We start from the raw sequence: 13,912 nt of genomic DNA, 5'->3' as shown, positions 1-13,912 counted from the left end.
ATCATCAACTCTGAAACGCGACAAATGTACAAGAAACACTTACAAGCCTCGTAAAGCCGAGAGAACTAGGCTCATTTATAAATGATACCGGGCCATTTGACGATTTGCTCTTATAAATGTGTCAGTTGGTCGAAGATGTAAAAAATAGGCTGTGATATCGAGATAGTGTTTGATCTGAGAATGAAAAAAACGAAATGAAGAACATTTGTTTTATATCCGGTTAATCTCATATGATGATTTAGGTTGATAAATTCGATGTCAAGAAGATATCAAAATATTATAATTATTAAATTGGCCGTTAATTAAGATTCTTTTGAATTAGGTTTTTTTAAAGAAAATAATTCAAAGGGTTTTCTTTCCCAATCTATACACATGTTTTAAAAACATACAATTACGCAAAAGTAAGAATTGTTTTTTGAATCAATGTTTTAGCAATTATTGTGAAATATTCCTTCTAAAAAAGATCTTACATATGCTTTTGGGTATTGCAAAAAATGTAATAAATAAATAAATAGGAAAATATTGAATAAATAAAAAACTACATAAAAGCCACTGTAACTTTATCAACAAAAATGGACAATTAGTTTTCTGCAGAAATGAATATTCATGTATCAAAATTCTGTCTGACTACCCTATGAATTTCTATCAAACAGTTATACAGAATGATTCAAAACGTACTTGTTGATGGCTTCTTTAATCAAACTCAAGATACCAGCAAGTCAAGAGGATTTTGTCTCGTTTAATGTAAACATTTTACTTTTATGTCTCGTCATATCTGATACAGTTTGAATTAACATGCCTAAAATAAAATAAAAATCAGACGTTAGTTTGGATGTTTTACGTTAGATTATTCTGTGTAAAGATAGTTTTTTTTTTCAAAAAACGATATTTTAACACTCTCTGAAATGAAGGTGCAGGCATTTAAGTGAAGTGACGGACGCTTTGCCACTAAGATATACATTTATCACACAAAGTCAAATTTTAAGCAAGATTTTTCAAAAGCAAGATTTAGATTTTGTTTATTTCATTAGTATATTGAAAAGTAGGATGGTGAAACCAAAAAAAAAATCCTGTTTTTGATTCAAAATAAAAAAAAGAAAATTGAATGTATTTTAATGAAGATATATATTTATGTAATCATCATACTTAAAACAACATTTCTAAGAAAACAAAAATGTGTATGCGTTTTAAAAGTATTCAAAAATAATTTTGTTTTTGTAATCTAAAATTATTATATTCTTTTATTGTTTGTTTAAATTTCCTCTACTTTGTTTATCTCATCCTTTATATTTGATTTGATTTGAACATATTTTATTATGCAAATATAATTAATTTACATAAATGGATTAGGCAGCAGGCAATGCCTATGTAAGCCTTCTCCTTTATATTTGAAGGATTGTATAAAATTTCGTTATCTTCCTGGGATTTTTATTTTGAAAAAGTATATAAAATACGTCTTTTGGTACACGTAAATTCTGTGCTTTTTATAAATTGAATGATCAAACGTTTATCGCAATTATTTGTCTGAATGGTTGTTTCAAAAACAAATCAGTGTACAAACATCGCAAGTTTGGTTCCTGAAGTTTTCAAAACTTATACGAGTTTATCAGAAACAGAAATTCTCTCACCAAATATTTTACGTTTTATTTGCCTAAACGTTCTTTATCGAAAGTTCGGAATCTGACGTAGGTGTCTCTATCAAGAAATGATAGATGATGATTATCTGATTACGGTCACTTCTGTGTTTGTTTTATTATAAATCTGCATTTGGGACCAGAGAAATCCATTAACATAAGTCACGTGATGTAGATATGGGCGGGCCACTGGAAGGGAACTTTTATGTGTTGGAGCGGTTTTGGGGAATGAATGATTCGGTTATATATTTGACACCAATGAAAAAAAATTGACTGAAGAAGTCATAGTTTTTTTATTATGTGAGTGACAGTTCGACCTATTACATAATACTTTTTACAGCAGCTTACATAGACAAAAAGGGAACAGTCGTCATATAAAGAAAATTTTGAAGCAATTCCGACATTTTTCTCAGACAAGGATTTTGAAGGTTCCATTTTTTTACAACTGCTACATAAAAAGAAGATATATCAAAATGAGATTCCACGTAAGAGTTCTACAATGGCTAATGATTTTTATCATGGAAACGAATGCTTTTTACCCGAACTCTCTTGTGCCGTTTTTGTCCGATGGAGATTATACACACGAAAGTATTACAGAGTTTGGAATATCGCGAGTGATACAGGAACTGAGGAACCAGTCGGGGAGAAGCTTCCCGGTACCTCACAATCGAGGTAAGGCTGCTCCAAGTTGGTTTAAAATAGCTAAAATGTTTCATAGCTGCATTCTAAAAGACTTAAGAATTTGCACATTTCTAAATCAAATACCAAACAGCACAAATATAGATAAACAAATTTGCACTTGAATTTCTGCTTTTTCTGTTAATCCTCAATTACCCAGATTTTTCAATTTGACGACCGAACGATTTCGACAACTCGTGGAAAGCAAGAGCCCAGTGCGGTCTCTCAGGCTAATTTTAACATGTAAACAGAAAGAGTGCATTAAGGTAACGGGATAAATATTCAGAATCGACCTATATTCAGAAAAAATGAGAAAAATATACTCAATCCGTATCCCTAATTATAAAATGACAAATTCACTGATATCTATTCAGTCTCTGAAGTTTAAAATTTTCCCTGAATATTTCTTTCGCAACAATATACAGATAGTCCCATCCCCTAGACCTAGATCTAGAACAAAATAGAATGCGTGCTTAAGGACAACAGGCGGTTGTTCCCGTTACCTTCCCAAATAATGTTTTGAAATAAGCGGGGAAATTTCAAAGTCACTAAATCGATTTTTGAAAAGAAGTTATAAAAAGTTGCCCAATCAAATGAAACAATATCAAGTCTTTTTTTTTCCTATTTGGGGTTTCAGTTAGGTTTCATCCTGTATAATTGTGCTTATGAATTATACTTTTCAACAATTTTGTGATTACTAAGTCATATGAAAAAAAACCCCAATATATAGGCAAGATATTTGCCACACAAAATTGGTCCTTTTGAATTTTTTTTCTTAAACAGAATTTTTACACTCTTTATGTGAATTAAATTGCGCTCATTTCTGCGTTCAAAATCTCGAATGTTATCCGAGAACTTTTAAAATCATGAGTCGATGGGGTCCTAATAACCAATAAAAACCTCTTCATTTGACGGTAGAACATCATTTAAATCTTTGGTATACAAAGTTTAACTACAAATTCTATTTGACCTGGATTAAATTCATATCAATATTTGTTCAGTATAATGCTGAACGAGGGAGATTTCGCTTCGCTGTCCCGAAATTGATTCATTCGATAGTGCACTAAAGAACTATACAGGAAATGAAAAGAAAATTAAACATTTACACATCAAAAGATTTACTTTAATACATGTCTCTGTTCTTTTTAGATATTGAACATTTATAAACGTCTGCTACACAATATAAGAATCAAGACACTGCGTCGCTAATAGGATTGATAACTTTTTCAGAACATTGTTGAGGGGATGCAGTTAACAATACAGCCATTATTTGGGCTGTTGCAATGAAGTAAATTTATCACAGAACGTTAAGCTCTTTCTTAAAACAATATCAATAAACACGAGAGAGAGAGAGAGAGAGCGAGAGCACAACAAAGTAGACAAGAAATCAAAACAATGTCGAATAGATTCAATTAAACATACATGGCCAGCACAAACGTTTCAGCAAACATTGCCATTAATAATTGTATAAGAGATGACAATTTTCGGAAGAAATTAATACGTAATACGAGTCAGCTAAGGAACTAAATCGCGTTATCTAGTTCGTTGTTCAGTCTTTGACTGCATAATATCGACGGGATAAACATTCTAACAGTTTCACAAATCATTTTGAATTTATAAAAGACAGCATTCAGCAAGTATCATTGTTACTGCGATGTAAATTGATTCCCCCACGTCGTAAAGAAAGCCCTTTACACTCTCTCCCCCTCAATTAAGTATTACCAAAATTTCAAGTGTGTTATGATATGTATCAGAATTTTAAATGGCTTTACTGTCTGTATCTGTTTTATTAAAAAGGTATAGATAGAACGCACTTCCGTCTCTTTAAGCGTTATCGGACAGAGAATTTGCACAGAACGGTTTCTTGGGTTACACGGTGTATCCAAGTGTAATAGAAAAAAAAAATAGGACTAAAACACACCAAGACCAATTTTGAATGAAAATACCAAAACCAAGGAACGTGCAGTTTTAATTATTACAAAGATATTTTAACGCCATTGTGGTATTTCGCGGAACTACCAACTTAAAGATCCCCGGAAATCTTTTAACAAATTGGTTAGTCATAATAGATTTAGATTGTTTATTTTCGTATCACATCCCAGTGTGTCTCAAAAAGGTGAATTGTGCAAACCTTTAATTGTGGATTTATCATCGAAATATAGTCAGATACCCTGGTAGTCTAAGGATAACATGTCGAACGAATATATATATATATATATATATATATATATATATATATATATATATATATATATATATATATATATATATATATATAATTGTAAACTGCATAGCATAAACAATTTTGTTAATATGAAATACATTTATATTTGAAGAAAATGATAATGAGAACTAACTATAAATCAGTATTATGCCTATTTTGTACGTAAGTAATTATACAATCTATTCCCATATCTGCTCTTCCTTCATGAATCTTGCTAACAAGAATTCTTCTCATTCTATTGAAATAAATGGACATAGGGAGTATGCCTCATTTCATTTTCACTTCTTTTAAATGCTTTTCCAAGAATACATCTTTTTCGGTAATTTCTTTTCTTGTTTCATTCAATAAAATAATCTTTTGAAAAATAAGTTAAATAAAAACTTGTAAACGAAAAGTTAACCGACAATTAATATTTATGTTAAACGATAGGTAATACCAGTCATTTTACTTTTGCTTTTAGGATTTGTACCGAAGTTTTCCTTGGATGAAATCATGATGTCGATAAACAATGTCCATAAAAACTATAAAAATGACCCCATGTGGCATTTCAACAATGAAAAGATTGTAGAGGGTAAGACTATTTCATCAATTTAATAATAAAATATCATTAAATTATATACATTTACAATGTACCGATAGAGAAATAGATAGAGGTTTATCATTTACGAATTTGTTCATGGGTGTTATGTATATGTAAAATTAATGACATCTTCTATCGAAAATTGAAGGGATATGAAATTCTTCAAAAATATTTGATGAAATATGAAAAAAAACCGATTTATTAACATTGTACATTTATATTACTTTAATATAACGTCTCTCATATGACAATTTTTATGCACCTGGCGCTATTTCTTAACCAGATAGCATTTTTGTCTGGTCAAAACAAAATATCTATCTTGAGAAAATAGCATTGAATCATCAATGTTGCTACATTTCAGCCAACGAAAAACTGAAGCACTATCGTCGCATTGTCTTGGATGTATTGCAATCTCCTAACCCAGACTTCTCCGAAGCGAGGAAATATTTGGGGTTTTGCCTGCACCTGTTACAATCTTTCTACAGCAACACGAACTGGGTAGAGCTAAATGGTCAGGCCCTTTACAGGGATTTGGGTAGGTATTATACATACAGGGATTAAGATAACAAACTTGACTGTAGTTTAATGTCTTTCAATATTCATGTAGACGTGTTTTCAATATTCCCCTAAGCCGTCTGACATTTTCACCACACCTCGTCTTTTCCAATCTCCTTAGGTGAATTAAAAATGAATATTAGATACTTGCATTGAGAAGATTCCTTGTTTTAAAAGGTGTAAAACTAACGCAAGTTTTTTTTTTAATTTTCATTTGTTGTTTAGTAATTAAAATGAATGTTTTAAACTTATCTTGACTTAGGGTTACCGGGAAAACAACTTCTTCCCATTTCTCCAACAGAGAAGAGCACCTGTATAGCTTGTAGGTAAGGTTAACCCTTAAAAAGAGGACCTTTCATTGAAGAATGTTTTCCCTCTTGACTATTTCGTAGAAGTCAAAATGAAAACCCTCAAAGATGCATATCTTGTAGATCCACGTCCTTTTATTCTTTGGTCTTTTTCAAACAAAGTCGTATTCTTTCAAGAGTTAATTCAAATAGATTCATGAATTTGAGTACATATTGTTCACGCTTGAGTACGGTGTAAAGCACCGTCAGTCAGTTCAAGTGTAGATGACGTCATGTTTTCATACCATCAGCACTGAAGAGAACATTGATGGGTGTGCTGACAATTTGATAGATAACGGAGGTCTCCTCACCAGTGGCTATCGCTCAGACATAGACAGCAATGATCAAACAGGTAGCAAACTTTTATATTATTAAGTGAATATACAGGTATGATTTTGTGTTAGCAACTCATCAAATATTGTGTTGAATAAACATTGGCGAAATGTAATTGCCTAGTGATTATCGAGTAGTTAGTTTTTCATTTTAATTTAATTTTTTTATTTTCTCTCACATAATTTTGGTATAATTCTATAAAAATGTGATTTTTTTTTTCACATAAAAAATACTGTTATGCTTCCATATTTTATTTTATTCACAATATTAGGAAGTCAAATTGTACCTCGTTACGGAAAATGTGGACACAGTGAAAGCTCATTTCGTACAACAGAAAAACTTACCGTGGTCAATGGCGGTATCAACAAAGAGACAACAAACCCCCAGTTGTCGCCGCATTTCCGTCTCCACAACATTGCTGCCTCAGCCGCAATTTACCATACTTCATTCTTTCTTATTGACAAACGTAAGGCAAAAGATTTTTTTTAATGTTATCGTACATTTTTATAGTAAGTGTTGTTGCAGATATCGGGCTTTGAATTATATTCATTTGTTTTCCATATGCAGAAAACGGCATTATAAAAGATATAGGACAGCGGAAACTCGAATTACTTCTTGGACTTATAAAAGAGGAAACGTTGGTTTTCATCATAGACACTTCTCCGGGAATGTCGACAGAAGTAGAGGCCTTGGACAAGTTCATACAGTCTATAGCGAGATCATCAAGCCCTGCCAGTTACAAGTTTGTGTTGGCGACAGTAGGAAAAGATGGTAACAATCCTGAATAAACAAACATAAGTCTTAACCTTTATATATTGTAGATTAAATGTAACCAATTGATATCAAGTTTTATCAAACTGTCCATAACATAACATTAAATGAAAATGACAATGTGTTTGAAGTTTATTAATAAAGATCAGATACATACTTATAACATTCACCACCCCCCCTCTCTCTCTCTCTCTCTCTCATAATTAATGTTTACAAAATACACATTTTACGGAATCCATTTCTCTCTATTGATTTTTTTTCTTGTGAAAAATCTTCTAAACACTTCGTGACTTGTAATAATATATAATCTCTTTTCTGTTTTTCTACAGTTGAAAACATTGATGTTAATTACTTTTCAACGGTATTTGAAATGCGGAAAGCAGTATCTAAGATATTGTTTGATACTCAACCATACTGTGATAAGCCGATTCTAGAAGCAATTAACATGGGTAAGTATCAGTCCATAATATGCATTACAATGAAATAAGTTTCGCTGAGAACCGAAACATTTTTACAACTTCACAGTTCAATTTTGTTTCTTTTAACAGTATCCAAAGTTGTACCGAAACTCTCCAATGTTTACATATTTACGGATTCTGTACCATCAGCGAAGAACAAAGAAAGTCCTGATTTGGAAGCCAAAAAACTTGTCATGAATTTCTATCTGAAGGAGACATGCAATGTTCCTTTAGTCAAGACTTTTAGACAGAAAATATCTCATAACATTAAGAAAGGTATATCTACATGCAATAATACAGATGTTAAGTCCGATTTGTACTTTTGTTATGTTGTATTAAACCGATATCTTAAATTTTAAGTAATGTAATGTTTTATAGTGTCTCGTCAACGTCGGAGTGCCTTTTCGGTTCCTCTTAGCTTTTCACAAATCGCCAGCAGCTCAGGGGGTCAGATATACACAGGCATATCATCGCTTAATTTGCTCAATATTGTAAGTCTCTGATTAATGATATGTCAAAACATATATCATAAGATGCTGAAAATAAAAACTCAAGCTTTTAGTGATAAACAATTTTGCCTCACTTGGTTATAAAAGGGTATAACTCTTTGTTGAAAAGATCACACATTTAAGGAAAGATAGATACATCGTTCATCTTGCGTAATAACTTTTCAAAAATTAAACATACTGATTTATCATTTTAGGGTTCCTCTTTGGACCCAGAGGTGACAATAGTGAAACTTGACTTTCCCGGTGGCTTCGGTGGTTTTAGTACTTTGTCTGTACCGGCTGATTCAACGATTACAAAACTTATCATTAAAATTGATGGAATATCGGCTTTACCTACATCCAGAATAAAAGACCAAAATGGTAAAGAAACGCCAAGTCAGCTTAATGTGAGATAAGTTCTTTGCTGTGTTAACTATAATATCGGTGAACATTGTTACGATTATTGAACTTTGTGAATTTTCAGATAACCTTCTGTACGCCGGTGCCAATGGACAAACAAACATTACTGAATCCGATTTCGGGACCGTAACACTTATGGAAATAGTTGTACGCATGCACATTTTGATGTTGAACATTGTTAAAATATTATTTCATTTTCGTTGGGTTTGTTTTTAACATGAAGGGTATCGTCTCAATTTTGATATTGAAAGTTACCACTTATGTAATTACAGAATCCTACACCGGGTCTTTATTTCATTGAAAAAATAATAAACACCTACTGGAAAATAGAAGTACGAGCTGTGAGTGAACTCGACTTTAGCGCTCAACTTATGATGTCGGACGCCAACAGCTATGCCCTGACGGAGATCGAGGGGAGACCAACCGTGGGTAGGTACATGTATATTGTATATAACTATGTATATGTTTGATCAACTTCTACTACTGCATTGGCCAGTCATTTCAAGTAAAAAAAAGTTTGAGATAAACTATATGTAATGATATCTCAATTAAAAAAATAGTAAACGTCAATCATTTTAAAAACAATGTTTACCAATTCTTCTATACAAAGTTCGGAATTCCTTATTTGTTTGCATCTCATTAATACAAAACAAAAAAATGGACATGGAATTATTTTATGGATTTTTTTTATATTTAAGAATTAAAAGAGTTATGTAAACTAAAACTGTCAAAGATTTCTTCAACTAAGTCAACTTACTTTTTGAATGTTTGACGATCAATCGTATATTCGTAAAATTACCTATGAATTAAACACAACGTTTATGTTTTCTTTTGCTCAAACATTTCATAAAGACTTAACGTTTTATCAGGGGAAAATGTCACTGTTATTGTGACCGTGAGTTTACCCGAAAATGTCACAAGCGTGTCGGACCTGGTGCTCTTGAATAACAAAGGAACCACATTGACCAACAGTAAATTACAGAAGTACTCTGGACACAAACAGGGGGTGTATTACTGCAATGTCATAATCCCGCCAGAGGTACGTCACTACAAATACTTTAAAATTGTTGTGTACATGTATATCACATGCAATCCCGGCCCAGATTCATGAAAGAAATATTAAAATCAGTGTATTAATCATCTGAGAAATGCTTAATTACTTACTTAGTTTTTAGTTGCAGATAACCGAAATAGTTTCTCTGACATACATGTATTTTATTTCATTTCTTAATTATAATACACATTATGACTATTTTAGAGAAATAAATTTGAAAGTTTTAGAAAAATAAAATGCATAAATATTTTAATGATTTTGGATATTAAGTGACCTTGCATAATTATTCATTTAAGAATTAGAATATGTCAGAAAGAACAATGTTACATGTTTAATTAAGGGTTGACCATTAGTTTTATACGGAGCCGGTTTTTTTTTCAAGAACTTTGACTCAGTTTAAGATAAATCGTAATTCTTCATTAAATAATTTTATTTTGAGTACTTTTTCATCAAAAGAAGGTACATGTAATACTTGAACAGTTTTAATTGCTCTTAGGATTTTCAAATTGCTATTGATGGAGAGGATGGGCAAGCGACACAATTCAGACGGCTTCATACTAAACTTATTTCCCCTGTGCTGATAAAACTAGATATACACCCGTTTCCAAGTGAGTTTCGAATGGATCTGAGTGAGAAAATGTTATCAAAGTAGCTAAACAAAGAAATATGTACCCCTCATTAATGAGCAGATCATCTAAAATATTACATCTCCCTCCATGATTATGATAAAAAAGAAGTATATGCAAGATATAAAAATTATAATTCCTCTCTAGATAAAAAATCGAAAATTAGCTTCCTTTCATAAGTTCCTGTATTTAAACGGTTATAATTTCCTATTTTTGTATTTAAACGTAAACCTTTATTGCAGATCCTTTGTACACGGGGAGAAACTTCATAATTCAGTACACAGTCACAAACTTAGGGGCCGGTCTGACTGAAATACTGACAAGCATTAGGGACAGCCAACAGTTCGCCGTTAGTCCCTTCAATAAGACACACCAGCTGGCGGCAGGGGCCAACATTACGGACATGTTTGTTCTCCACGGGGGAGCGACCCCAGGGATAACCACGTGTGTTTCTTATTAAATTGAAGTGAAATAAAAAATGAATAGTACACACATCTTAAACTCAACTTATTATTGAGCAACTTTGATTGTGATTGTAGATCGGTGACCATCACCGCTGAGCCGCTGACGTCAGGGAATTCAAACTTCCAATACTCTATATTCTCTCTTACAACAGAAGACCCGAGTAACAAGGTGAATGGTTACATATATTAGTAGTAGTTTAGCATTGTTTTATAGAAAATAAAATTATAATGATGTACGCTTGTTTTCGTTTTGGCATTTTTGTCAGTTCAAGAGGAGGAACATTATTTTTGTTGTAAATGTTTAAAATTTTTTAGAATAAGGCGTATTGTTGAAAGGATATGTTAATATACAAATCTCTAAATTTTACCAAAAATCGACTCTTTAAATGGTGAGTAGAAATAATGAAAACCCCTTCGCAGTGACTTGATACAAGTACATATTTTGTTGTCCTCAAGGTGGTATTGGACACTTGTCGATATTAATGTGGATAATACTTTCACCGTTTTAGAATTTTACAATCATTGACCTTAAAAATATGTTTAAAATTTTTATGAAAGATAGAATTTATGAAAGACCCGGCAGTATTCAAAGTCATGATTTACAGCCTCTAACCCACTGTGCTACGTGTCAGGTAGCAACTTTGGGAAAGAAAAAAATATAAAACTGTACTTGCATTTTTTTTTATTTAGTTTAGAAGTATGTCACAATATGAAGGTGATCCATTTTACCTTAATTCTTTTATGGTTTAATAAATTCTAGACTCCGGATACCACTCCACCGGACTGCAACATTACGAAGGTCACCGGAAGCTGCAGTGGTGTCACGCAGTGCGACTGCAACATGACAGTGGTCACAACGAAATTAGAGATCTTTGACATAGGAGAGGGCATCAAGACGATTTCGTACGGAGGCTCAGGAGGAAACGGTGTCAATTTTACACACAAACCATTCATTGCAGGACTTGAATTAAGCCAAGGAACTGTTATTGCAAAACTAGTGTAAGAAATTATCTTCCGTTATTTGTATGATATTTAAATTCATGTTACAGTACAGCTAGTATCTATAGTATCTATGTTCAACCACGCTCATATCAATATGAGGGAGTTTCTAGTCGTTTATGAGTTTAATATAATAAGCATGCACAATTACGTGTATCCAAATCAATTTTAGAGCTGATCAATCGTAAAATCATTTCCACCGAACCCGTCATCTAGATAGCAATCAAGATGAACGTTTAGATGAATATGGTGAAAGACCATTATCATCAATGCACTTAATAGTTAAATTTAATGTAACGCACAATGTACTTTTTATTTTGCTCGGTTTTTCATTCATCCAACAAATTATCCACAAGTCAAGGAAATTCCAGTTCTTCAAATGAAGGACCACGTCCTCTTTTAAGGAGAGGATCATATAGAATCAATGCATTCATACAAACCTATTCTCAAGAAACCATATCTTCATGAAAGACGAATCTTGTGTTGAAGCATTTTTGGCTAGCCTAATTTCAATATTGCCCAGGAGATAGTTTTGGGGCCATTATGAAGGAACAAATTTTAAACCAAAAAAAAAATACATATGAATATAACGGAATGAACCTGATATTTGGCAATTTATGTATTGTTACAACCAGATTCCCCAGAACAATATTGCAACTTGAAGATGAGTTAAACATTTAGTTTGACATAGGTATATGTAGAAAAATAAATTATCAAAACGTACATTTTGTTCTTTCTGATATAGTGCAAATTTTCAGTGTTATTTTCTCTCCTGAGGTCCAGATATTGTATAAAGAACAGGTGTATTTCAAAAAAGATATGTATCATTTTGATACTTATGCTTAAGGAGTCTCTGACAGACTTCTATTTTTTTATGCAGTTTTAAATTTGATTTGAATTTATCCAGTGCAGATTGTTGCCGGGCCTCGGAGGACATTACTTTGACTGACTGGACGTCCACAAGTACATGCACTCTCCCGGTGAATCCATCATGGACCCCAGGACCATGCACAACGACCCCTCCCCCGACCACAACCACTGGTCCAACAACCGACTCCTCGACTTCTGTGACAACAGATTCCTCCACGTCTAATGCAGGAACTACAAGCGTCGGATCTACTAACGGACAGACAGGCGGTGGAAGCGTGACGTCGACATTATCAGTAACACAGACAGGGTCCAATGCCGCCGCCTCCCAGAGTGGGGGTGTGAATCCAACTTCAAGTTCTTCAGTGGTTACTACGACTGTAACATCGGTATTCTTAATATATACAAAATTTTAAAGTTGCATATCAAAATAAATAAAGAGATTTAATTTTTTAAACCCAAATCATATCGAAATCTATAAATATTTACATTATTAAATCTTCACTGTTTTTTAAGTGTTATTAAAAAAATTGATCTTATCTGATGTTAATTTTACTATAGGTTTCGTCCAGTTCCAATTCCAACGGAAGCGAAAATGGTTTGAGCACAACCTGGAAAATCGTCATTGCAACATCCGCCACAGCAATCTCTGTAGCGGCCTTGTTTACGGGAGGGATTCTATTGAGGAAAAAGTTCACCTCCGTGTCACCAAATTGATTTTTACATCCAGTTGAATTTTATTTATTTATTGTTGACATTTTCTCTATTTTGTAATCTGGTTTACGCTTAAATCTCTTGTGTTTTTCTTTATCATATTTCATATTGCCAGCGTTTTTGCTATTGTTCGTTTTATCGGTCAAATGTTTTAATTTAAAAAGGGGATACATGTATCACGAAATTAATCAAGTATACTGTCGCATTTACGGGGGTTGTTTTGTTCAATATCACAATAGTGCAAAAATCTTCTTTATGTACATTGCAACGCATTGGAAGATCGTTTTCTTGATTAAAAAAAATAAGACTATTAAAGTAAAAACGTTGATAATGGAAAATAAAAGGACATTGGTAAATTACTTGTATTAATGTATTTTCCTCGTTTTTTCTATGATCCTGAAACAGTGTATAACACTTGTCGATTTTTAACTATTTATTATTGTTATATTTGTGCATCTTGAGAAGTTTTATTAAAATCCTTTACCATTATGCGTGATTCTATCCTTGTCTAAAAAGATTTTGTTCATAAATTAAAAAGGGTACATGTAAGTGGTAAATTAAGAACACATCACAACAAATGCATGTTTCTTGATCCAGTTACTTAACGAGTGCCTTTTATATTTAGCATTTACTAATTGATGATTACAATTTTTAAAAATCTATTGAATTCCAAGAATAGACATTTTGTTTGCGATAAAAA

At 32.5% G+C, this 13,912-nt stretch overlaps 1 protein-coding gene across 1 annotated transcript; it reads left to right on the top strand.

Moving 5' to 3' along the window:
* The first annotated feature begins 1,813 nt into the window (after positions 1-1,813).
* Positions 1,814-13,587, top strand: LOC105346051 (von Willebrand factor A domain-containing protein 7). The gene is made up of 20 exons (XM_020074426.3): positions 1,814-2,306; positions 4,997-5,107; positions 5,478-5,651; positions 5,934-5,997; positions 6,270-6,370; positions 6,623-6,817; positions 6,919-7,122; positions 7,452-7,571; positions 7,671-7,856; positions 7,959-8,071; positions 8,284-8,449; positions 8,553-8,635; positions 8,761-8,917; positions 9,358-9,527; positions 10,039-10,150; positions 10,411-10,612; positions 10,708-10,801; positions 11,393-11,631; positions 12,539-12,887; positions 13,060-13,587. Exons 1-20 carry the CDS (start codon positions 2,108-2,110, stop codon positions 13,213-13,215), a joined length of 3,195 nt encoding a protein of 1,064 aa, XP_019929985.3. The 5' UTR covers positions 1,814-2,107; the 3' UTR covers positions 13,216-13,587.
* The last annotated feature ends 325 nt before the right edge of the window (positions 13,588-13,912 follow it).

Source organism: Magallana gigas, chromosome 5 (genome assembly GCF_963853765.1).
Source record: "Magallana gigas chromosome 5, xbMagGiga1.1, whole genome shotgun sequence".
Lineage (NCBI taxonomy): Eukaryota > Metazoa > Mollusca > Bivalvia > Ostreida > Ostreidae > Magallana > Magallana gigas.
This window is presented reverse-complemented; position numbering and strand designations above follow the sequence as displayed.

Excerpts from the sequence above, each read along its gene's own strand:
- LOC105346051 (XM_020074426.3), top strand. The coding sequence starts at position 2,108 with ATGAGATTCCACGTAAGAGTTCTACAATGGCTAATGATTTTTATCATG. Across the intron at positions 6,818-6,918 it reads ATTCTTTCTTATTGACAAAC|AAAACGGCATTATAAAAGAT; the intron begins GTAAGGCAAAAG and ends TTCCATATGCAG. Across the intron at positions 10,613-10,707 it reads GCGACCCCAGGGATAACCAC|ATCGGTGACCATCACCGCTG; the intron begins GTGTGTTTCTTA and ends TTGTGATTGTAG.